The sequence below is a fragment of the Corvus hawaiiensis genome, chromosome 6 (genome assembly GCF_020740725.1).
Source record: "Corvus hawaiiensis isolate bCorHaw1 chromosome 6, bCorHaw1.pri.cur, whole genome shotgun sequence".
In the NCBI taxonomy this organism is placed as follows: domain Eukaryota; kingdom Metazoa; phylum Chordata; class Aves; order Passeriformes; family Corvidae; genus Corvus; species Corvus hawaiiensis.
This window is the reverse complement of record NC_063218.1, coordinates 27,709,943-27,736,112: the sequence shown is the minus strand read 5'-3', so window position 1 is coordinate 27,736,112 and position 26,170 is coordinate 27,709,943. Positions and strand designations below refer to the sequence as shown.

Sequence of the window (26,170 nt, the reverse complement as noted above, 5' to 3'; positions counted from 1 at the left end):
GAAAGATGGAAGGCACCTCAACCATCTTCCGACAGTTCACACATTTCAGCATTTGGCACAACACAGGGATTTACACACAGAAAATCTCCCTGGTCCTACTTATTTACTCATTGTGCTACTCAGAACAGAGGAAGACCTGCAGTGTCAAGTCACAGACCTTGATGCATCCAACCCAAACATTTATTTTTAGTTTCCTTGAGGCAGCACACAACAATATTTTTTCTGATACACAAGTCCTTAGGAGTTCCTCTGCTATTGGATAAAATAACTAAGACAAATATTAAGTGAAGAAAACTAGCTTTATTTATGTAAATTAGAAAAAAGAATTGTTAGAACTTTCATCAATTTGTTAATTCTGTACAATTTACAATTATATTTATATACAAAACTTCTAAGAAAATACAGTACATCACACTCTTCCTGAGTCACAGCGTGTTTCTCAGTTCTGTAAATATTTTTTTCTTCTTCCTTTTAAAGCAATTAGATTCAAGAAGGAAATCATATCCTCAGTTTGACAGTGTTTGGTTTAGGTAATACTGGTATTAAGAAAGAAGTCAATGCATTGTACTTCGAAAATATTTTATAGCTATTGCAGTTTTGATAGTTATTTTTCTATATTAAAATATGCTCCTTGATAAAAATGTTAATTACATACTTATTATGAGTTTGTTGCACTTTATTTATAGACACAAGACAAGGTGACTTCAAATGCATCCATCTGTCATTGCAGAGATACAGAAATTAAGTTACATATATATATATCAACGATCATTCGGAGATCAGGGAACATCCATCCACATAGAGCAGAGGTCTGAATTGAGGCACAGTACGTTAAAATTGCTGTCCTATCCTGGACAGGATATGTAAGCTCCAATTGCCTGGCTCCCCTAATAAAAACTTATCAAAGTACACGTCCTGAAAAGTGAGACTGTGTCAAGCAGCAAGGCACCAAGCCTGTCAATCCTTACATATGCATGACAGTCCCACTCTGGAAAGAACCACAGAGTCCCCAGAGAGGCATTGTAGAGCTGTATTTCACAGCATTTGTTACATCTTGGCCAGTTCAAGATGTTATTAGGATTAAAGCTATCCATATTACCTTTACTGAGTTGAATTTTCTGAGATCAGCAATAAACTATTGTAAGGCTTACAAGGATATTTAATCTGTTTAAAGAATGATGCAGTGTGTTGAATTAGTAACTAGCATAGATTACAACCTGTAAGTAAATTTATGTCCCTGTTAAATCCAAAAACCAACTACAGTAACTTATTTTTGACAAATACTGACTTAAAAAAAAAAAAGTTAACTTTACATAATGGCTAAGTGTGGGATGCTCCTAAATATATCTATGGTAAAGTTCACTATATTCTTTTTAATATAGGCATGTGCATGTCTGATATTTTAGTCCAAAATAATAAAAAATACAGATTTGATGACCTCTGATTTATTCATAGTGTTTAGAGATATTTAAAAAGTCTTACACTAAGAGAAAGTTATCCAGAGACTTGCTTTCTCTTAAAAACTTTCTGTAATACTTCAGCACAAACTGAAATACATGAGATCAACTCCTGACAACCTTTTGTGATTAGAAATTAAAAGGGACTTTTTTGCTGTTGATACCAAAGTGCGTAAAATTACAATATGGGGCTTTAAAGAAAATTGGTCTTTAGCTGAATGCTTGAACTTTTCCCAGGATTTTTTGCATGTTTAGTAGTCTTCACTTTGATGCCTTCTTGATTGCCTTTAACAGCTGATTCAAGCCTGGCTTTCATAGTTGGAGAGGAGGCCATTAGTTTTTTAAAAACTGATGAGTACTGTGGACCAATCTGCATCAGAGTTTGCAAAGCAAACTCATGTAGACTTTTTGCCGAGATTGTAGCAGAAACCAGTGCATTTTCATCCAAAAGAAAGGAAATGAGGATGGGAAGAAAGCAGGCCACCAAGTGAGCACCTACAAACATTGAAAACAGAACTTAAATATATGATTTTTAAAAATAGTGTCAAATTCTAAATGGAAGTATTTCTCCAGATTAACATTTAATTCAAACTGTAAAGCTGCAAAGGTTAGCTGAACTGTAGGGTAAAAAACCCAACATTCCTGTGACCAATTTTGTTAGCAATTAGTGTTCAGGACTGAATTCCTAGTGGTCATTTTGGTTTTAGTTTGTTATTTATGGCAACTTTGAGCATCTTTAACACTTTGGGTACAAGAAATGGAAGTAACTTACGGTGCTGTTCCTCAGCAGCTGCTGTCAGAGCTGTAACCACCTTTATTCCCTCCTGAATGACTTGAAGTTCAGCAGCATTTTCAGGTTTTGCCTTTTCTGTTTCCTGCAGTTTCCCCACAACGGATGGTGCTAAAGAATGGATATAAGGGTAGGACACAGTTTTGTTTGGATGCTGAAAGATGGAGTGCAGCAGCTGGTAGCACTTACACTGTACCTAAAGGGAAAACGAAATTTGCAGTTACAAAGTGTTACACTTAAAAATACATCTCTGGGTGTTCTAAATCTAACAGCTTGTCAGATAAAAATTTTGGGAGGGGGGAAAATGTGCCTCGCAGCTTGAAAATTCATCAGGTTGTAGGCTGCTCATGTATAATACTTTATAGGAGCATCATAACTTGTAATCAATTATTAATAGAAACCAGATCATGCTTTCTGTTTCTTTCATCAAGTCTTATATCTTCTGTCATTTTTGAGTTAAGGAAAAAAACCTATTTTTGTTTGAATATTAGTATTATTTTGAAAATACTCTCTTCTTAGCAAAAGTGCAATAATACTGAAAAAGTGGTGCTTAAAATATAAGCAATATCCCAGCCAAACTGTAGGCACAATTTTAAAATGCCTTAAATGGTGCAGAAGCTTGCACCTTATTGGAAGTCAATAGGACTGAAACTGCAAAGTTCCTACACAATTTCTGAGTGGCTCTGATGCCTAACACTTGGATAAAGTTTGCAAATGCATGCTAATATTTCCTTGCAGTCATATTTGGCATTTCCGGTTTCCTAACAGTGAAAATCAAAGTTTACAATATTAGGAATGTACTGATGTATAAAAAAGAATTGTCTTATATTTATTTCTCAATTAAATTAAACTTTGTTTAATTTTTTATTACTACACAAATATATATAGAGAAGATGCAAGAAAGCAGTTTACAGTGAATTCTAACAAATATGAAATCTAATGCATGTTATTTTCAGAACTTAACTTCGAAAGTGAGGTAGCCCCAATACCTAGAAAAGCCATTTGTATAAATACTTTTTTTCCCTGATACATTACTTTTTTAGGTGAAGGTCAGTTATATATGAACTGTGGCACTATAATCTAATGCCACTAACATGAAAATATTTATGCTAGGTCAGAACAAAGCATTAATCCAGTTCAGTAAGCTGCATCCAGCAGTGGCCAGGAGCTGACGCTTATGGGATAGTAACAGTTTTGTAGTGGTACTTGCTCCAGCTCCCAAAGACTCATAGCTGAGGGATTTCCTCTGCAAAAGATAGTATCTGTGTGTTGAAGATAAAATGAACAAATAAAATTCGACAGGTGCCTGAAACACTACACAACTTTATCATGTACTTAGCAATGTATAAAGCACTGAGTCTGAGGCAATAAAAGAAATAAATAATAGGAGTCCAGAATTGCATACAGAACAATGATTAAATGCACTGCTGGACATGTTCTTGCTCACTTGTTCAGACTGTATTTTAAAATACAACAGATATAGTCAGGAGAGAATTAACTTCCATCAACACACAGGACTAGCAACACAACTAAAATAAGCCAAGGTTCATTCAGTATGTAGTGATATTCTTATAACTTCACCAGTACTTACAAGAGGATCTTTTGAATCAAGTGTTATTTTAAACTTCTCAATACAACGCTTCTGAAGGCACTCTACAGTAGTAACTTCTGGGCTGGTAGACATAACAAATACTGTAATAGCAGTGAGAAGGCTGACTTCATCGAATTCTTGGAGAAGGCCATCTACTATCAACAAAGTAGTTGTTAGATTTACATTAACAAAGAAGATTGTTAGATTTACATTAAAAATTCTGTGAGTTTAAGTGGTACAAAGAGGTGGAATAGAAATACCAACATCTACGTTTCTTTAGGAACCTCTGTTTTCAAATACACAACATACTCTGATACAGTGGTATGGACTTTTACTGCAATAAAAGCCAAGGCCAAAATGGGAATTTAGGGGTGATCATATGCACACTTAAAATTACAGCATACTCCTATTCTACTGTTTCTTTGTACAAAGTACAATAAATATCTTTGAAGAGCTAGTATGACATATTAAAGTACAATCATTTTGAGAATAATATAAAACTTGGATTTAGAATATATTATTTTCTTGTAACTTAAACAGTTTTGTAAAGAAAAGTTCCAACAACAAATTACAACTTAAGAGATTAAACATAAGGAACAATAAAAATACTACAAACTCAGGAAGTTGAAGCAGCAGCACACAGTAAACTCACTGAAGACAAAAAATTCTTTTCTTGCACTACTGCTTTAACACCCTTTGCTTCACTACAGACACTAACTCTTTGTGGAGAACCTGCACTCAGTGTACAGCTGTCTTTTACGCTCAGCTGTACACTGAAGCCATAGCTCCTGTTTATGCCTTCGTACCATGGAACTACACTGTGGCACTACACAACACAGGAGTAAGCCCTCAAACCACTGTCCTGGTTTCAGCTGGGGTAGAGCTGATTTCCTCTCAGTAGCTGTTGCAGTGCTGTGTTGTGGATTCGGAATGAGAATGGTGTTGATAATACACCAATGTTTTGGTTTTTGCTAAGCTGTGTTTATCCTAAGTCAAGGACTTTATCCCTTGCCTCATGCTCTGCCAGTGAGAAGATAAGCAAATGAAACTGGGAGGGAGCATAGCTGGGATGGGTAACCTGAACTGACCAAAGGGATATTCCACACCATAGAACATCATGCCCAGTACATAAACTGGGGGGAGTTACCTGGAAGAGAGGATGATCTGGGTTTGGGAAGCGGGGTCTAGCATTGGTCAGAGGGTGATGAGCAACTGCACACTGCATCACTTGTTTTTCCCTTTTTCTTATCATTATTATTATAATAATTTACCATTATTACTTTACTTTACTTTAGTTTCAATTATTAAACTGTTCTTAACATACAAGTTTTACTTTGATTCTCCTCCCCATTCCACTAGGGTGGGGGGAAGAGGGAGAGGAGGTTGAGCAAGTGGCTGCATGGTACTTAATTTCCAGCTGGGCTTAAATCATGGCACCCACGTTTATACTTTTATAGATGATGACTTCTCATATGCACTGTAGGGACAAGATCGCACGATAGTTTCAACAGTACTTGGTAACCAGCTAATTCTCTTGTGACTAAGCAGTGACTAGTCTTTTTTCAGATGTGCATGAATTCAATTTAAATAAAACCAAGCAACACTTCACACAAACATTTTAAATTTGGTTTTTAAACTCATAAACCCAACATTTGTGCTTACCTTGATCCCAACAGTCAAGCACTGTGACCAAAGCACTACGTAGAAGATCAGTCCAAGCATTCTGACTTTTCTCTGCTCGAGCCATGGGAGAAGACAAGAGTCCTTTAAGAGCTTGTAGAGATGCAGCAACTGTCAGACGTAACTGGCCATCTTGCAATTTCACAGCAGTTTGTTTAAGTACTCCAATAATTAGGTACAAAATAGTAGGAAGAACTGAAACACTTCCTGTAAAACAATGCAAACTAATTTAACAGAAATCTAAAAAAAATGCAGGTACTTTTAAAATTTAATATTTTTTTTTTAAATATTGAGGTAGTTTTCTTGGATTCTCTTTTTTATTAATAATTTATAATTTTTAAGCATATCTATGAATAGAGGCACTGGTAATTTGGAGAAAAGATTTGAAATATCATGTGGCCTGCTACAGCAAACAGGGAGTCAGACTGCTTAAGTGAATTTAAACCTTTTCCCCTTTAAAATTAGCATTATATATCTTTTCCTCAATCATTTTACTACATGAAGTGTAGAATTATGTCATATTCAGAGAAAACCAAGAACAGAAAAATCAGAACCACTAAGGAGGTGGTTCTCATGGAAGAGAAGCCATGAAAGTATATATAGTAGCATATAGAGTATATACTAGTATATATACTATACATATCTACTGTATATATATATACACAGTATATGTATAGTATATATACTGATACATAGTAAATTCTTTGTATATACTACTACATAGAAAGAAGAAAACAAAGTATATGCATCTAAGTATACTTTGCACATGAAGACAATACAGTGAAGGAAATTAATGGGGGTAATTTCAAAACTGGCAAGAGGAAAATTCTACTCAATGATGTGTAGTTAGCTAAAGATGCCACTGTTCTAGGAAATCACTGAAGTCAAGAGTTTAGTAAGAGTAATAAGGACTTCAGAATAAATATATGTATAAAACCCCTCAGAACTAAAATAGAAGCTCTAAAAAATATCTTGGAAAAGAGAAGACCTAAGGAGAGAAGCGGATTGTTCCTTAGGCTACTGAAGAGATTTTCGTGTCTGAGAATCTGATAGTTGACCAGTCATAATGACAGAGCACTAAAAATATTTTAAAATTCAGAGGAATAACGTGGCATAGCAGTTTCACTTATTTTTATGTCTTGGAATCTAACAGTAATCTAGAATTCTGCATATATTGGAGGCAATCTAGAAACCTGCGTACTTATGTGTTGCTCCTGTCCTAAGTTAGGACTCAGCAAAGCACAGAGTTAAGCATATGGGTTAATATGCTTATTGCGTTCCCTAATCAGCAAAATGCTTACGTTTTTAAGATTTTAATACACTGATGTTCATGAGAGGCCTGTTGAATAATGAGGGTCTCTGACTTATGCACAAGTATTTTTTGAAGCTGAGGACATGTATTTTTGAACAGCTGAGACTTTACTGTTGGAATTCAGTAGGAAATTTAGGTCATGAACATCATTTACTTGCAAATTTTTTTATGCACACGTATCATGACAGGGGCCTGAAGGAAGAGACGCGGCAGTCACAGGAGTGTAACTTCAGTTACCTACTAAAGGAGAAAAAATTATGCAATTCCACAGAGGAATTCTCATCTCTTTGATTATGTCAGCTGACTTTTGGAGCTGCTTCCTTATTCAACTGACTGTATAAGCAAGCTTCAGCTCCTCTTTTTAGTCACCTGAACCAAATGCTTAACTTCTCTCACATTCCCTGTGGTCTGATCCTGCAAGCTGTTTGCTAAAGATGAAAACAACTACAGTGAGAAAAAAATCACAGATTATTTTTCACACAAGATAGTTGTCCTCAGATTGAGTGGTGCGATGTGTATTTCCTTTCACTTTGAACTGATAAATTAATGGGCTGCAGATGGAAATGAGAAAGCAAATCATCACCTTGCAAGGATTGCAAGGGCTGCCAGCTACTCCATTTGAAGTATCATATTCCACATAGAAGAATAATATAACAGAAAACAAATTTAAAAAAAAAGAAGAAATTTTCAGGGGTGGTAAATGCCAAGAATTTGCATAAGGTGTAACAAAAATACTTAAGGCGGGAACAGAGTAGGACAGAAATGGTTTATATGTGTGGCTGTAACAGTACTGAATATGAATATGAGTATGAGTATGAATATGACATTGAGGGTTGGTGGTGGGGCACCATCTTAAAGTTTGGAGTGAATCCAAAATGAATCATGGGTAAAAGTCAACTAATCTGAGAATTCAACCGTAACTCCTTACAGCCGTTTCTTAATGTTCAAATGATGGGAAGGTAACATCACACATTTCCCTTTTAAATTTATGTCTGCATTATAGATTCCAGAATAGACAATTCAAGTAGATTATAATCATGTAGCTGTTGTTTACTACCCAGTACAAAATGAATCTATTAATTGCACTGCTATAGGGTGGGAGGAAGAGAGAAACTACTCATTTAACTGCTTCAGTTTTGTAACTTGTTTTGCAATTTGACAGTCAAAAAAAAAATTAGAAAAGGAAATTGTCACAAGCAAATCAACAAAACTTGCTGCCAGATTTAACCAGCTAAGAAATTAGGTAATAACAAGGGGACAGAAGGGCCTAATATTCTTTCATTAATCTTTTCTTGTGATGAAATAGCATACCTTCAGGAGAGCAGACTGCAGGAATATCAGAGAGAATAACTAATGCCGCTGCTACCAGTCTGCTTCCATCTTCTGACAGTAACAGATGTTTTCCAGGTTGAACTGCAGGGCTACAAGTTAATTTAGGGTTGAGCTGGGGAAGCTGTCTGACAAGAATACAAACACACAGCTCCAGTGTTGCAAAGACTAATGATTTCCCAGGCACCAGTCCCCCTGTGTCTTTGCCTTCTCCAAATTCTGGTAATGTTTCCTTTTCTGCAGCACCATCATCAACTGAAAGAAAAACAAGAAATATAGCAGAAGTCTGCAGACTGTGACTTGTTTCCAAAAAGTTTATTTCTTAAGACTGTTTCAGCACCAAATTATAATCTCGACACATATGTATGTGCATGGGTATGTATTCAAAATTCTACTAGCAAACATCCATCCTTCCAAATAAGCAAACTATGGAGTGATTGTCAAAAGGCAAAAGGGTGCGCAACAGACTTCCACATACAACATCCTAAGGCACCAAGCCAATATGATGTCACCTGATACAAGCATTTTGATTCTTCTCCCAGTTTTTTCCTTTTAGAAAATGAATGTTAGGAAGTTACAATCAGAGTAACTACTGGAACCTGGCTTGTAACAGCTGTGTGTGGCAAGTCTGTCCATTGCTCAATTGCAGCTGACCCCAGCTTTTCACTAGGACTCCTCCCTCCCTGACACCACCCAGCTGCAGTTTCTGCAGTTTTTCTCCTCACTTTCTACCCTCTGTTCAACACCTAAACTACCTGTTATCCATCATACCACCTGAATTTCTAATGTCAGGAATATGGACTGTCTTAAGTAAACTAGAATTAGAATCTAAATGTGAAAAACTTTAATTAAGATGCATCCTGGAATCCAGTTTTCCAAGAAAGAATTGCTTTAACCCTGATAATAGGTACTCAAACATCTCATACAGTACTGTACCTTCTGCACTTCTCCTCTTTTCCTTCACATGTTCCTGAGCTGCAAAAAGAATCAAGCGAACCACTTCAAGGGCAGCAAGCTGAATATCAGGTGATTCTCTGGTCAGTATCAGTCGATGCAAAACATTCAGCAGCTCTACACCCAACTCCTACAGCAAGAAAAACATCTAATATACCTTAATTTTAATGCAGAAGTTTTAGGAACTTGTTAGTACTTGTTACAGCCAACAGTATTACTCTGATTGATCTCACTAAGGAACACAATGTAATTGATACAATCATAGGAGTTGGCATTTTCTTCAACATCCAGCTCCTAGCTCCCAATAACAGCAGTCCCAATCAAGTCTCCCAATAAAATACTTATCATAGTAATTTAAGACATAGGGTACTTAAAACAACTACAAAAACCCCAAGTAATCTTTATCTTATGGCTTCTTAACTCTTGAAGGTGGGGACACTACATTGTATCCCACCTACACCTATGTGCATTTGCTTGGACAGAACATCAACAATCAGCAGAACTTGGCCATGTCCACAGGCTTTATCACTTCTACTGTGTTAGACAATTGCATGGCACACAGGATGGTATAAACTGTAATTTAAAGGAAAAAAAATGAAATTTCAGATTACTACTTCTTAGGATCACCATTGTGTAATGCTTTTTTTTCAGTTTTGCCTTTTTTCTTTTTTTTAGTATCACTGCTTTTGTCCAGTCTTCTTTTATCAACTTTGATTTTTACAACAGAATTAATTCAACCATGCCTTGTCAGAGAGAGTAAGAGAACTCTCTTTTCCAGAATTTTGTCTTTACCTGGCTCTCATCCTACTCATCTAATTATGTCTTCCTGATGAAATGCCCTCAAATTCTCTGCCCCTCACCTTACAAATTCCACACTGTGCTCTTTTTTATGTCCTCCGTCTACAGCTCTGGATTTGGGTAAAGCATATAATTTACCTACTACTTTTACACTGAAGATTCCTGGAAATACAAGAGATTGTAGAGACTCTTCGGACTAAAACTATGCCTTAATTCTGGGGGGCATTTGGTCATTATGCATTACCTGATCACCACCTATTTTAGACCTTGGCCATGGAACATCGAAGAGTGCCTGCAGGGCATGTAAGCAGGCAATAATGTTCTCCATTGCTGCATCTGATCGAGGAGAGCAGAGGAACTCCACACTAATTCCTGTAAGCATCAGAAGAAAAAACCCCATGTGTGCTTGAAATTTTAAGAAGTAATTTTTTCGACTACTAGGTAATGTCACAGAAGGTTGAGCAAACATAGAAGTAGCATTTTAAGTGAATTCATCTCCTATTGCTAATAACTCAGGGCAAGAACTCTATTTCCATCAAAACAATGAAAGAAACTTCACCTTCTAGACAGTGTAAGACCCAATTATAACTGGCTACTAACATAAATAAAACCCCAGCAATTTCTGAATAAAACACTGAACATGAGGTCCAATGATCAGACAGGATAATTCATAACGAGTATATAGCACAATATTTGCCTAATCACTCTGATTTATGTAATAGAAGGAAATGGTAAAAGTAATAGTAGTTCACAAACTCTAAGGCTGGGGCTTTATCTTCTCATTTAAAAAAAATGCTGAAGATGCCAACTACCGCAACTACATAACCAGCAGTAAGTAAATTACATGAAGCCTAAGCTTGCAAACTGTAGAGCAGATAAGAGCTATCTTTTTTCTCAGCTTTCAGGACGCCTCAAAATATTGGAGATAACAGTCATATAAACTGCAATCCATATTCTCAGTCCAGTTGTACGGCTGTAATTCCAAAATGGGTGATGACTTGGGAAACCAATCAATGTCTATTAAACAATGGCTGTGCAAGAGAAAAGTGGTTTTAAATTCTTTCCATTTCTCTGTAGGGAGTTAACATTAAAATGTTATTTTATTCAAAAGCAGAATAAACAAGCCAGATGCCCACAGTCAAGTAGGTGAAATTTGATGCACTAAGCAGTAGAGGAAGCAGGGAAAATGAGCAGCTTTTGTATCAGAGGTCCCACTTTTAACTGAGGGAGCAATAGATTTCAAGAGTGAGCTGGCTCTCTGCAGAAAGACTGGGATTCAAAAGAAGACATATGCAATAAAGTCATACAAACTCATTCCAAAAAGGGATTACAAAAGAAGGATACAAAAGAGAGACCAAGAAAAACATATAATCAGAAATGCCTAATTTTGTAAATTTAGAGAACTAGGACTAATTCAACTACCTGATTAGCTTCTGCAGTAGTGGAGGCTTAACAGAGCTTTACGTGAATGTAAGGAAACACTTCTTTACTGTGTGGGTGACCGAGCACTGGCACAGGTTGCCCACAGAGGTTGAGTCTCCACCCACAGACATATTCAAAAGCTGCCTAGACATGGTCCTGGGCAGCTGGCTTTATGTGACCCTGCTTGAGCAGGAGGTGGATAAGATGACCTCCACAAGTCCCTTCCAACCTATACACTATTGTGTGATGTAAAACTGTACTTCAGTGAAACTAATCCATACACTCTGTAACTGTACTGGTACAAACACCATAAAATCCTCCCTTGAACTTGCATGTTTATGAGCAGAGCAATAAGCATTTGTTTAGGATTTGTTTAGCTCACAGTGTTTTTTGTACCATATTTGGGAAAATGACTTACGGTTTTCTCACTACAACTTAAAATTCTTCTGACTGTATGTTTTTCCGAAAGATGTGATATTCAATGATGCAGTTAAATTTTAATAATTAAATATTTACCTGCTAACAGTTTTTTCTAGTAAGAATTATTTTGAGTTAAAGCATCTAGGCAGATTATGCACTCACTCACTAACCCAAGATAAGATGAAATCTGTCAGTATTCACATCCTCAGGAGATTTCACCAAGGGCCTGGTAGAAGAATCTTGACACATGGTAGTTGGGGTAACAGGTCTGGAGAGATTTGTAACTCCTTCATCTGGATCAACAACAATGAAACCTGTGCTAGTAAGCCATAAGGCTGTAGCATAAAGTATCAGTGCCCAGGAGTTGTAGTAATGAGGTCTGGCATTTTCAATTGTCTCTGCTGTATAAAATGTACCACCTACAAGAAAAGAAATTAGTTTTAAGACATTAATTTACTTTCAACTACTGTATTTTCTCATTCTTAAAACAGGATTGTGTTTTATGTATGACTTTTTTTTAAATGTTTAGTATTAAAATTCAGGCCAATGAGGGTACTTCATTTAGATTTATTTGGACAGAATCTAATAGATTACCCATTTCTTCTTTCAACCATAAAATTAGCCAACAAATAAGAATACCAAACCACTCTTCACATCCATGAAACCTCTGTTCTCAAAAGCAGTCCTGATCTTTAAATAGGTCCATAAGTGGGATTATTATCTATACAATTTAATCTTACTATGATCTTAACACAAGTCGGTTTGCTTACAAGGGACTTATGAAAATACAACTCATTTGCCTTTTTACCTTCAGCAGGTAGTTGTGATGCATATTCTGGAGGCAAAGTTAAGAGAGCAAAATCCTGAAGTGCAGCAAGCCAGAGCTTGCTCAGTGTTCCAAGATCTGCCTGTACCAAGTCCAGGAGTCCACTGGCTGAAAATGTTATATCTCTGTAGCTCTCTTCTGAGGAGTTTGCAAGTTTTAAACACTGCTTGTGTGTATCACTTTGATTTTTCTGCTTTTCAACTGCAACTATGTAAACCTGTTGATATATTTGGATAGAGAGTTACAAATATTAACACTTGGAAAACTACTGTGATCACTAGCATGACTGTTGAGCAGGCATGAGATTTCCTAAATCTATTTCTGCTTCAAGTCCAGTAGGCATGGATGAACAAGCACTCTAAACATTCTGAATCCATTCCCCAGCTAATCATGATGCAAGAATCCCCAAAAAGGGAAAACTACTAAAATTCCTACCTGCAATTAAGTTCCCTGCTCTTAAAAATTAATATATTATTTGTCCAGTTTCTGCTTCCAACCATCAAACCCTGTTAGAGCTACAAGGCTGAAGAATTATCAAATAATATACCTATAATAATGATTCGGAAACAACAGTTAACCCATTCCTAAATATTTTTTTAACTGAAATGCTATATGGCACTTGAAACTGACTTCTCAAAATTATGTGTTACTTCATGTTAGCAGTAAAGAATGAAAAGTACAGTCTTGCATACTTTGCAAACTTTGGGTGTTAACATCTATAGGTTAATTTCCTAATGCTAATTTCCCTAGATATCTCTCTGGTTATCAAAAAGATAGAATTGAGAATGTTTCAGACAAACAGCCCTCTATAGTATCTCCAAAATGCCCCTGGAGGGAAGCTCTCCTCAACTACAAAGGACACATTTAGATGCAACAAATCTCAAGTCAGCTTTGTTGAGTACTAGTCTCCTGCAATTATGATTTCTGTATCTTTTTCATGTTTGCTAGTTGTAGTGGGTTGTCCCAGACCAGCAACTAAACACACACCAAGCCCTTTTCTCACACCTCCCTGCAGCAACAGGATGGGGGAATTCCTTCAACTTCTGTAAAAAAGAAATAGGTAAGATTCTAACAGAGAAGGAACTGCCTAGGGCTTAAGTGAAATATTTGTAAATTACAGGTCACAAAAGCTTTTAGGAAGCTCTATAGAGTTTGCTTTGAAGAATTCTAGTGATCTTAATTATAGGCTGGAACAATCTACAGATCTTCATTTCTGACAGTTGAGCCTCATGTCTGGTCTGAATTTTGTCCTGGCTTCTGACCAGTGAAAGGTTGTTATATGCTATAAAAAACCTGTTCTTTGTGTAATTATTTTAAATTGATCACAGTACTTTATCTTTTCCTGAACAGATTAAATAAACCAATCTACTTAAATCTCTCAATGTAAGTACGTTTTCAAGACTTTTATTCCCACCTGCTAGCTTGTCTCCAATGGCTTTCCTATTTTGTCAATATCCATTCTCAAATATGCACACAAAACATTGGCATATTTTTCTACAAATGTTCACATAAAAACTATCTATTGCATACTTTCTCCTCCAAAGTACCTTCCTGGTTATACACTGAAATATCATCCACCTTCAGAGCATGCTCATATTTAGCTGGTTATCAACCATCAGCATCCAAGGCCATCATCACTACTTTCTAATACATATCTTTTGGAGGTGGTGTACACGGTCCACACTTTTGACTTTTAAATATTTAACCTTGCATTTACACATACTAAAACAGGTATTCACATGAGCTGACTTTAATTTAACTAAATCAGCACTGAACTGACAATATTAATTGAAAAGATCTATTTCCAAGATACAAAATGCCAATAAACAATGAGAAAAATGACACCAATTTAAAATGGTACCAGCTTGAGTGGACCATCGCCATAACCACTTATAACATACATTTTTAAATGGACTATTAGAATATATTAAGGAATTCATATTTTTAAGTATGAGTCATTATTCTTAATGTATAGTATAATAAAACCAGTTTAATTAGCAGTGCTTTTGTCAAGTTTACGAAGTTCATGTACTTTTAGAGGTAGAAAAGCAAAATGATGGGTCAGCACCTTCTATTTAAAGAAGTATGTTAGAAATTCCTGAAAATTCTGTCTGAAAGGTTCTAACTCACCTACCAGATATCAAGACTAATACTGCAGAGCTGTTACACTAACCTCTGCCCAAGCCTTTAGGACAGCTAGTACTTCCATGGTTGAGGTGCTTTCATTATATTGATGATTTTGTGCTTCTTTTCCAGCCTGCACTTTGAGCAAAGAGGACACAAGCAACTGGTGAACCCTTCGAAGGTCATTAAGATCACTTACTACACCACTTGCTATCCAGGCACTGCATACCTAGTGTTGCAAAACAGAAACAATGAGGAACAAGAAAAAACCACCTGTGGATACTCTTTTTTCCATCTGTAAAATTACGAAAACCAGATTTAATTTCTACCAAGATACAGTTACTCTCAGACAATATCAAATGTTAAATGACATCACAGTTTAATATACTTAAGTAGTGAAAACCAAAACATTTGTGGCGTGTCACAAACAACAGCCAAAACATCAACCGCTACAAAGTCTCTCAAAAGACTTTAAAGTGACAAAAATCTTTGTGTTGTCACAACATAGAGGTGACATTATTTTTTGTGCATGGAGGATTTGAAGTTAGAGGATTTATTTCCTTCTTCTTGTGTTGCGTATCACGCAAAAAAAAAAAAGTATTTCAGAGGGTCTATTACCTAAGAGACTTCTGACTTTCAACACTTGCCTGACATGCTTTTGCTGTGACATCAGGAGGAGTTTCGGGAGCAAAGGCAGGCCTAAGTGCTGCTCCAACCTAAAGAGAAGTTATACAACATTTAATACATAGTGAACAATCAACTAAATACTTACTTTTCATAACGAGACTTTGTTACAGTTTTCCTTTATAAAGCATAGTTCCTTAGTCATTTTTTCACAGACTGTTTCGGTGAAATTAAAGAGCAAAGAAACGCTTAAGACCCTCTAAAGCTGAGATTCTATTTATGGAACTTCTGAACAAGATTTTAGGAAGTCATTACTTAAGCCCAGAAAATTTATATAACCTTTTTCTGGATTACTATGATATTTTTAAGGAAAAAAAAAAGATTTTTAACAGTTTCACATCTCCTAAACTTATATGAAACAGCTGATGAGATCTGTGCACAGTATTAGCAGAAACACCTTAAAAGTACTGAAGCTTAAAAGGAAAATTATCAGCTTTACTTGTGACCTGCTTGATGGTTTTAGACAGCAAGGACAGATGGCTTATTTTTTTCCCTTGATAGCTTCAGACTAGACCATAGCACTTCTTTCCCACAAAGGAGTGCCAACAAAATAGAATTATAATGGCAAAAGCAAGATCAAAGTAGGTTAGGATGTCTTCAGTGTCAGGATCTCTCCAATTCTATGAGAGAAAGTGATCTGACCTATTCAGTGCCTGCTAGAAATTGAAGCTGTATGAGGCTTAACACAGCTGTCTGTCATATTTAACCCAAGTGTGGTCTGGAATGCAAAATGACTAGGACATGTTTTCTGTAAATCTAAACCAAGACTTAACTCAAACGAACCTTATGAGTACAATCTACATTTCTACCTCTTCTAGCTTATTTATTGGCCAAGATCTCAAAATGTGATGGCTGCTGTGCAAAGGCTACTTATTTCTAAGCTGAGTTTAAAATTATAGTTATTCCTAATATTTCTTGCGATACTTTCACACCCTGAAACCAATGCTTTCTAAAAAAACCCCACCAATGATCTATTTTGGTTTTGTTGTGTTCAAGAGGGGAAAACGATGAAACCTGAAAAACTTTGGAGCTGAAAAATTTTATGCCAACTGAAAAGATGATTTCTAAGGAAGTTAAGTCTGAAGACATTAACAATACTTCAGTAACAAAGTAACTGAAACCCAGCTCTGCACCTGCACACTGCAAATGCAAATTTCTTTTAGTAATCGACTGTAACTCTAAACTTTCCTAAGTTATTAGCAATGGTGCTTACATTGGCTTGATATTGCTCCAGGATTACATGACCTGGAAACTCTGGTTCTGGAACAGCTGCAAACTTCCGAACAACAGTTTGCAACGTTTGAAGCCCAGAAAGACGAAGTTGATCACTGTGATCTGTGGCAGCTATGAAAGCCATACGGACCAAGTCAGCTAGATGCAATACCAAAAAGTCATCTGAAAACAGAAATTTAAAAAGCAAAATAGTTTTATTAAATTTAAATTTAGACATAATGTGTTTTATAAGACTGTTTCAAATGTTTTCAAAATGTGTATTTTACACTTTACCCTAACCCATATCAAGGATTCACTTCAGGCAGCTTACACATACATCAATTTTACTTGGCTACCTTATGTTAGCTGATCTAGTCTGTTTTCCATTTAAATATTAAAAAAAAGTACTTAGAAGAAAGTATAAATATCTTTATGTATGAGACAGATTTTCTAAAAAAGAGTGTTGAGGAAAACACCTCCACATAAACATAGAGAGGTACTGAAAAATGGCACTGTATTTCTACTGGTGATTATGCAAATTATAGAAAGGAAAAAAGTGGCATTTTTTTAAGTCATACTCCCAGATACCAAACTGTGATGTTGTAGGCTGGTGCCAGCTATCACTTGTGACTGCCGGTGCTTATTCAGAAACAACACCTTCCTACACATATGCCATAGTACTATAACCAGGAAACTGAGTGTAAATGCTGCAGTAAGATGACATTCTTTTAGCAAATAAAAATTCTCTACACTTTAATGAATACAGGCTTCCAATCAGAGTAATTAAAGGCTTCATTGATTACAAACAACAAATTTATGATTAATTTCATTAAGATGCAAAGAGCTAATACTTATTGTAAACATACTTTGCATTCTATGAAATTCTTCCAGTGCTTAACACATACCTCTTGAATCACGTTGTTTTCTTTCCTGAGCCAAAGTTATGTCAAAATGTGCACTGCCTGCATTTTCACACTGGCTTATAATTTTACAAACACACTCTGCAGCAAAAACTCTGGTAGACCATCGTGGATTTCGGAAAGGATGGAATCTGTCATCATTGTCAGACGTTAATACAGATATATCATCCACTTTGGCAGTTTCCTCTTCTTGAGTGGTATCTATTGATGCTACTGTATTGAAATCTGTATTTAGGACACAGAGGAAAAAAACCCAAATATAATATTCTTCCTTACTGTAACTGAAAACTACAGAAAGAAATCTCTTCAAAGTCTATATCTAGCCTCAAATTCAGAGGGACTTCCTTCAATCTTGGTATCTTAAAGTAAATGTCAGAATTAAAATACTACATTTGGTTGATATTACTTGCTGGAAGACAAGATCAATACCACAAAAGTAAATTAAGAACTGCAGTGAAAGAAGCAATCCAAAAAACCCCCTTTTAATATGTGTGATGCATTAGAAGCTATAACTATTCCAAATCAAAAAATCTAAATCCAAGAAGTTTTCCTCCTGCACTGCAGGTAAAAGAATTTCCTTTACCCCCGTCAGTATTCAGCACAGTAATAATTTTGTCTGCTCAAGAGTTTCATTATGATATAATAGGTTTGCATCATTCCTATTACTAACAGAAGAACAGATCAGATTATTTTTCTTGCAGGTAATTGCACAGGACTCACAAGCTCAAACGTTTCTGCATTTCCATTTCTGGTAGAGAAATAAGTTAACATTAGGAGTATAAATCACCAAGAATATGAACAGGCAACACATCCTAAGATGTTTACAAGAACTTGTTCAATGGGGAAAAGGCAATCAGAAGAGAGAAAGGCATATTCCTCTGAAGGAACTAAGTTAAAGGATCCAATCTTTCAATATGAATGACGATTATACACTTTATAAATGGCAAAAATTCAAGAAACATGAACACTTTCCCTCAGTGACATAGTGTACTGCTGCAGGACTTCCTCTGATAGTGTTCTCAACTACAGTGTATTACGACTTACCAGCAGAGGCAGCAAGAACATCTTTACAAAGCTTCAGCCAAAAAGAGAGCTTCTCAACTGCCATTGAAGTAAGCATATGAGTCAGAGTCTCTTTGATATCTTGGCACAATCTTGGATCCAATTCTTTGTCCAGCAAGCCCAGCAATGCCCCCTCCAGGCCTATTTCTCTGATGTTCACATCTGCTAAGAACAAAGCCTGTGAGCTGAGTACTCTACATCACAAAACTGCAGTAATGACAACAGAAAGCCCACTGAAGGTTGCACACAGGGTCTCTTTTGAACAAGTACTTAATAGCCCTAAAATATTTTTGAAACAATTATATTTTTCACTTTAACACTATAGCTAACTTACGAATACAAAAGAAACTTTGAACTTTTACAGAAACATATTAACAACAGGAAGAAAGTTAACCTAGCAAAAAACAAGAAGAATCCTACTCTGAATGTCACAGCATTACCATCACCACAGCATCTAGCTCCTGAAAAAAATTATTTCACTTACCTTACTTAATAAGATAATTCTAAAAGAATATTTTAACTTGAAATGGAAGTTAAAGCTATTCTCCAAAAAAGCACAAAAACAGACAAATGGAAATAATTTGTTAAATTAATATGACCGATTTTATTTGACCAATATTACAAATTTTAAGTATCAGCAGTTTTTAAAAATGGCTATAGTCTATCTTTTCTGAAAATTTCCAAATGAGCTTGAACTGAAAGCCAAAGTGAAATAACCTTTTAACACCACTCACTCACAGAAAAGCACATGAGGATGAACTAGTGATCACTCTCAGGCCTTTTAGCAAAAAGTTAATACAAGAGCTACTGGCTAGATAGGCTTAGATTTCTCTGGAACTCCCCTTGCATTTCCTCATTTTCTTCATTTTATCATAATTTGGTACTATACAGACAACTGAGGTAGAAAATGTTTTGAGTCTAAGATTTCAAGAATGTAGCAAAGTTTTCACACCCATGGCAAAGTGTGTTTAAAATTCACTGTCAATATGTCAAGCTCTTTGATCTCAAAACTTCAATACACTACCTGGAGTAAAATCTTCTTTGCTCTCTTTCACTAGTGCAACAGCATATTCTGATACTTCAGCAGCTTCTCTTTGCACAAGCTGACGTAAGCAAGCTACCACTGCACGTCTCAGTAATAAGTATGAGCTACAGAGATTCATCTGAAACATGCAAGAAGATACAGTAAGATGGCTAACAAACCTCTGTGGCAATACCTCAGTAAGGCTGGTATTTTCTGAACAACTGCAGCTATGGCAAATCTGTTAAGTCAGTAAACACATAACTGATGCTCTTTTTGCTCAGCTTTTTTTTTTTTAACCCCCAAATGAAAGGCTCTGCAAATCCTGTAATCAGTTTTACAAACATATCAGAACTTTTAGCATTTTCTCTCCAAAGGCAACTTACAATATTGGTTTGGGGCTGGATCCACCTCTCAACCAGTATTGTACAAAGACCCCCATTAACTTCAATGCCAGGTGACTCATGGTCTCAATGAACAATTAATTCTTTGATTACTGGGTATATGCATAAAATGAGCTTGAAAACTCAGCACAAGTCATCATCAGATGTAACTAGAGAAATGTCAGTGAAACCAAGGGTGAGAGAGTCAATCAGGCTTTAGTAAAAAAGAACTCCATGCATGAAAGGAACTTCATAAGAAAGGGCAAAGAGAACACTGCTGCAGCTTCATTGGAAAAAAAATAAAAACTATATATTCAGTTTACATTAAATTATGTTTTAGAGAAGGTGAGAGAAAGGGTGAGAGTTACTGGTGAATGTATGACACTGAGACAGGTCAACTCTCCTGAGCAGTCTCTAGCAAAAAAGTTCATAGCACCATTATATTTTAACACCAACAGGCCAGTGTGTGGGTTATTTTACTGGAAAATGCATGATCATAGATTCTCTATCACTGGAACAAGGAAAAAACACTTAAAAAACCCAAGACATAGCCTCAAGGGTTTTTTGTTAGAGTGGAGCTTTCTGTTTTTTATTTGCTTCTTTCAATTTTAAGACAATCCTGAAGGGAATCCTAGAGATACGATAAACTAGCTGTGTGGTCAGGCAAGATGGCTACAACAATTTTCATGCATCTTCTTCTAAATTAATCTTAATTTATCATAAAAAAATTGTTCTCTACAACAAGCAGTTGTGTACCCTTAGCTGTTACCATCCTTAAAATAGAGCTGAATGTCTTCTGCAGGAAAACCTTGCATTAGGCTGTGCTCCTCATTTGTCAGCAAGAGGCCAATATATGTTAGTCAAAATGACTAATATATATTAGTTAACATATGCTTAAAGAAAGCAACTTAAGGACAAAAAGAATAAGCACTACAGAATTTCAGCTTTGGTAGATTAACAAAACTCAGCTTCCTCTTTGGAATTTCTATGCATGCACATGAATCTAATATACTCTGAGTTACATAATTAATACACAAAAAGATACACTTTCTGCATAATTCTTCCACAAGGAAAGAAACCTGACACACTTTAATTGCAACTTTAAAAACAAGTGAGACTTTTAATGCAACATTTATGGCAAGCAGGCTACACATTCGAGTTGGACATGCATAAATTCCGTGCTCATTTTTAAAAGGGAAAATCAGAGGGCACAATTGAGGCTACTGAAATAACGCAAGATGCACATTTTTCATCTCTCTCATTCTCCCACATTCTAAGCAGGGGACAGGACTAAATAAAAGACATAAAATGCAAGCATCACATTAAAACTTAAATGTACAAATAGTTCCCTTTCTGTACTTAACACACTAAAAACAGAATTATCCCTCACCAAGCACATAAATGAAATGTATTCCTGCCATCTGCAGAAAGTTAGGAAGGCTCTGGTTAGGATGACAATAAAATATCACTTGACATGCTAAAAGAAATTACATTAAAATGGTTAAAAGGAAAGATAAAAGACGAAATAAAAACACCACTGCAAACTGCAAAAGTATTAACAAGGCACAGGGACCTACCAACACAGAATTATCCAACAAGATTTCCTGCACAAAAACAAACGACAACCAGTCATGACAAAACCAAAATAGATATCACAGTGATATCAACCACACAAGGAGACCGTAACATGTAAATTCAGCATATAATAAAATTCAGAATCTTATCTCAAACATACCAAAAGCCTAATTTGCTTAGTTCATTTCTCTTATTTTTCATGTTGAACACACAAATTCCAATCCAACTGCCCCTAAAATTAATAGTAAAACAGTACCAAGACAACAGGAGAGCATAGCTATTAACATTGTATACTTATTGTGTTTCAAAATATCTTTAATATCTTAGAGCTGAAAACTGGCATTCACTGTGTTGAGGAATACTACATCATAAGCTTACACAGATAAGCTCTTTAGAAGTCTGTGCTCACCTAAGTTAGTTTTAGAGCTAATTTTAGACATGATTAAAAGCACACAATTTGTATTCTGCTGGAGCCAAGAATTCAAATAGCAGGATAAATATGCATTATTGTTAGAAGCCCCATGAAAGATCCGACTGACAAACAGGGAACACTCTCAGAAGCTGAAGAATGGAAGCTAGATAATGACAAGCACATGTACACAATATAAAAAAAACCAAACCACAAAACATGAGCCAGTGAAGCAGTGTGTCCATTGCCTAAGTCATGTTTTACTAGTGCTAGCAAAGTCACAACCTGAACTGTTTAAATACACTGGAGACCTGAACCATCCCGTGCTGTAGGGGCTGGGAAGACAAGTGGAGGAGGCAGCTTGCAGCTGCCTGCACAAGAAATTCTGTTAGCATGCCTAATGAGGGAAAAACGAAATAAAGATGGACAAGAGGGAGGAGAGAGAGGAGAGGGAGGGTTATGAGAGAGTGGAGGGAGGTAAGAGAGGAGGTGAAGAGGAAAGTGGGGGGTAATGGCAGGGAAAATGAGAATTTTAAAAAGGCAAGTTTGAAGGCACAATTTTACAGAATCCTTGGGGAAAGAGGGTGGAGAGAGGAGTTGGTTCAAATACTACTAAAAGAAGTAAAAAAAAAAATTGCTTGCACATTTGTTTTCAAGATTTTATGAGTGAAAATTCATGTTTCTGTAGATGAAGGGGAAAAAGATCGCTCATCTGACCTCAGGTTCTTTTCCTCTCCTGTTTTTCTTCCCTAAATAAAGAATGCAACGGTGAATATTGCATGATCTAGGGCCTAACTTTTGCATGCTACCTCCCCTTAAGACTTCAAAATACAATGCAAAGGAGGACTATCACACCTTGTTCTCCAAATTGCAGACATTTAAACTCATGAAGAGTAACTAGCTGAGGGCTACCTTGCAAATAAACAGCACAGTGAAGGGCAGACTTCAGATCCAATAACTTATTCTGCTTCCCTAATGAGATGGTGATTTAGTGGGTGGAAACTACACAGACGGATGTCGAGCTTTACAAATGCAGAATTCTGCTTGTGCAATTATCTTCTCACAGACCTGCAAAGCACACACTTGAACCTTGTTTATGACACTCTTCAGAGACATATTGACATTTACTGAATTGTCAGTGCCAGCAACATTGCCAAGTTCATTAGAATGAGAAAAGGTCACCCATGTAAGGCCACTGACTCTGGTGGACTCCCCTCCCAGGAAGCCCACAACAGTTTCTGGGATAGAGGGGAACATGCACAGGTGCATGAACGCACACAATGAAGCCACGACCCCTGCTTCTGAATTGACTAATTTACTATTATGAAGTTCATAAACTGCTGCATGAAGTACTTTGAGACAACCTGCAAAAACAATAAAAATCAGTAATATTACATAGACAAGACAACTCTGTCATTACATCCTCTTTATTAGTAGGTACTTAGTATTAGTTAGACATAGAAGCAGACCGTACATGGACTTAGAAATGCTCCCAAATGCTACCACATCCTCCAAGCAAGAGATGGACTGACATGGTTTGTTGTCATTTTATCAATGCAAGAAGAACTATGTTTTATCCAGAGAAGAGAAAATAATTGTTAGTGTATGTTAAAACAAAGAACACTTCAGATTAGTTCCAGCTCTTCTGAAACTAGCATACCCATGTGTATCACAGTGTGGGGCAGAAAAACCTACTTCAGTTTTTCCTAGCTCCCACAATCATGTTTCCAGTCCAACTAAATAAAGAAAATGTAAGGAATCTAAACCTTAAACAAAATTAATATATGTTCAGTATCAATACACAAGTGCTACCCAATGGAAGATGTGAATAAGAACTGTGTGGAAATAGATGAGATTAAAACAAAATCCTACCACATCTTACTGTCTGGGTTTTTCTGTCTCTCTGACTAACAGTGAGACAAGATGGTCTTATTAAAAAAAACCCTCCAAAACCCTCCAACCAACACCCCCCTAGCTAACCCCCCCAAATCCACCAAGGCTAATAGCCACCAGAAAACTACTTTTTTTTTTTTTAATAGAAGTAAGTACTTCAGAACAGCAGCTATTCAAAGACAAAGAGATACTGTGTGAAAACAAACCCCCCAAAAAACCCCAGATCGCACCCAGCAAATAAACTCCTCCATCTCTTTGTCAAACAGGGCTGAAAAAGTCTTGTTTATTTTTTCCAAAGACCTGATTTGACTATTACTTATGTAAGTGTTAGAAATTTTTATACTGACTGCCAAGATGTCAGAACACTGAAGCATTAGTACCACAGAAATTACAAAACAGAGAAATCTACAATTTTTCAGCATCATGAAAAAACAAAATGAAACAAAACAATTCCCAGTAATTATACACAATTTTTTTTTTTAATCAATCCTTCAACCAAGACACAAGAAGCAGCAGAGGGAAAAAATTTGCCAACATAAAACAGCTGGTAAAAATCCAGCAAAAAGTTGTATTGAATGGTATACCCTGCCAGACAACTGGTCTTAATAAGAACAGCAGATTGCACTTGCAAGCAGTTCAGAAGGCCAAGATTTCTACAGAATGTGCTCGTCTTGTGAAGGGGAAGCAGGAACTGAGGAAAAAAATGAAGATATATAGAATACTTGCCTGTAGGAGAACACGAAACACCTCACGCCTACGCAGTGATCAGTTTCTCTGCTTAAAGGAACATCTGCATTTTTTAAGTGTTTATGAAAAATATGAACAAATTTTAAAATACAAGGAATATAAACTAGTAAATATATACTCACACAGAGGCAGGTTACAAGGTTAGACAAGTTGACGTGTCGAGGAGCAAACATGTGGAGCTGCTGAAGGCAAGAGATGGCTTGAGCTTGAACAAGGCAGTCAGGATTATCCTGCATCACTGCACAGCCCAAAAGGCAGGAAGTTCTTAAGGCTGACACTGTTGTACTGCTGCCTATATTGAGAATAAAGAAGGTACGGTGGTTTTTTTGTTTGGTTTTAAAACATATCTGTTTTTAATAAACCAGATAACCTGTCTTTTTCCCAAGCCAGCCATAATGTTCATCCTCCTAAAGGATGATCCTTGTATCTGTGCCATACTTTGATATCAATGAGTAGTGATCACATTGCTCTCTGGTGATTTAGATGCAAATTTTAAATGTCTGCATCATAACTAAGACATAGACGGGTACCTAACTCTTGAAATATGAACACCTTCTGTTCTCATGCTAGAATTATAAGATGCAAGAATGTAAGAACTGTAAAATGTAAAATTCATGTAAGAAATTTCAGCCCAAGGCAAGGCTTGGAGAACCAGTTCAAACAAAGGAGATGCTATTTTGGAAAGCTAGCAGTCATGTCATCTTGGTTGCATAAAGTCATGGCCTATGAAATACTGTCTTACAACTATGCAAAGAAACTTAGCATCTGCTTACTTGTTACAGCGCAATCACACACATTCAAACAATGTTTAGCAATTCAGTTGCTACAGCAAACAAAGTTGACACTTTTTTATGTTATATACCTTGCAACTCGGGGCCCAGAGTGGTAATAAGTGTATTTAAACAGCGACCAAGGCTTTGATGAACTTCAGCGTAAGCAGGAGGCACACTCAACAACAACATGAGAACAAGAGATAAGGTAGGTTCCACATGCACATGATACAAGGGCCCAGCTAAATCTACTATTAATGACAGAGAGTGTAGTGCCCATGCCTGTAAAATAAGAGAAGCAGTCATGTAACGTCCAGATGATATACATAAGACCTTTTAAAAATTTGATAGTTGAAAGTGTAATTCAGTAATGAAGTGTAATAGAAGTTGCACTTCTAGGTTCCAAAGGAACAAATAGAGAGGTTATACGCAGAAACTTTATGAATCTGATGTTGAATAAGCCATTTTGAATATTTTACAAGGAACTGTATGTTGTGCAATGAAACAACCAGTTTAAATTTGTCATGGTTAATAAACAAAAAATTGAATGTAATAGTAAATGAGTTTAACAGTGATTATTATTCCTTAATTATATTCTATTACTTAAAAATTTCTTACAGTTCCTTGTGCAAGAACAAAATTGTGAAAAAATACTAGAGTTGCTGAAACAACCAACTGCTGAAACTGTCACAGTTACATTGCACCAATGTCAACAAACAGTTCTTCTTTGTGCAAAGATACTGTGGAAAAAGCTTTAAAAATTCTTTAACTGATATTTAGACAAACACATT

The 26,170-nt window shown here is 36.2% G+C and overlaps 1 protein-coding gene across 6 annotated transcripts in view; it reads right to left on the bottom strand.

Moving 5' to 3' along the window:
- Positions 1-280: 280 nt before the first annotated feature.
- The window catches only part of HEATR5A (HEAT repeat containing 5A), a 65,330-nt gene continuing 39,440 nt past the window's right edge, over positions 281-26,170 (bottom strand). For 4 of the 6 annotated variants that reach the window (XM_048306155.1, XM_048306154.1, XM_048306156.1 and 1 more), the window contains 18 exons: positions 25,472-25,661; positions 24,732-24,901; positions 21,563-21,589; positions 19,606-19,744; positions 18,564-18,743; positions 17,505-17,744; positions 16,601-16,782; positions 15,351-15,419; positions 14,753-14,932; positions 12,562-12,796; positions 11,924-12,172; positions 10,156-10,283; positions 9,096-9,243; positions 8,142-8,414; positions 5,501-5,725; positions 3,839-3,993; positions 2,230-2,443; positions 281-1,952 (listed from right to left, as the gene is read on the bottom strand). In XM_048306155.1, the coding sequence (XP_048162112.1) occupies positions 1,651-1,952; positions 2,230-2,443; positions 3,839-3,993; positions 5,501-5,725; positions 8,142-8,414; positions 9,096-9,243; positions 10,156-10,283; positions 11,924-12,172; positions 12,562-12,796; positions 14,753-14,932; positions 15,351-15,419; positions 16,601-16,782; positions 17,505-17,744; positions 18,564-18,743; positions 19,606-19,744; positions 21,563-21,589; positions 24,732-24,901; positions 25,472-25,661 (3,306 nt within the window). In that variant the 3' untranslated portion in view covers positions 281-1,650. The remainder of the gene's footprint in view (positions 1,953-2,229; positions 2,444-3,838; positions 3,994-5,500; positions 5,726-8,141; positions 8,415-9,095; positions 9,244-10,155; positions 10,284-11,923; positions 12,173-12,561; positions 12,797-14,752; positions 14,933-15,350; positions 15,420-16,600; positions 16,783-17,504; positions 17,745-18,563; positions 18,744-19,605; positions 19,745-21,562; positions 21,590-24,731; positions 24,902-25,471; positions 25,662-26,170) is intronic. The other 2 variants (XM_048306157.1, XM_048306158.1) reach the window with 2 other exon arrangements.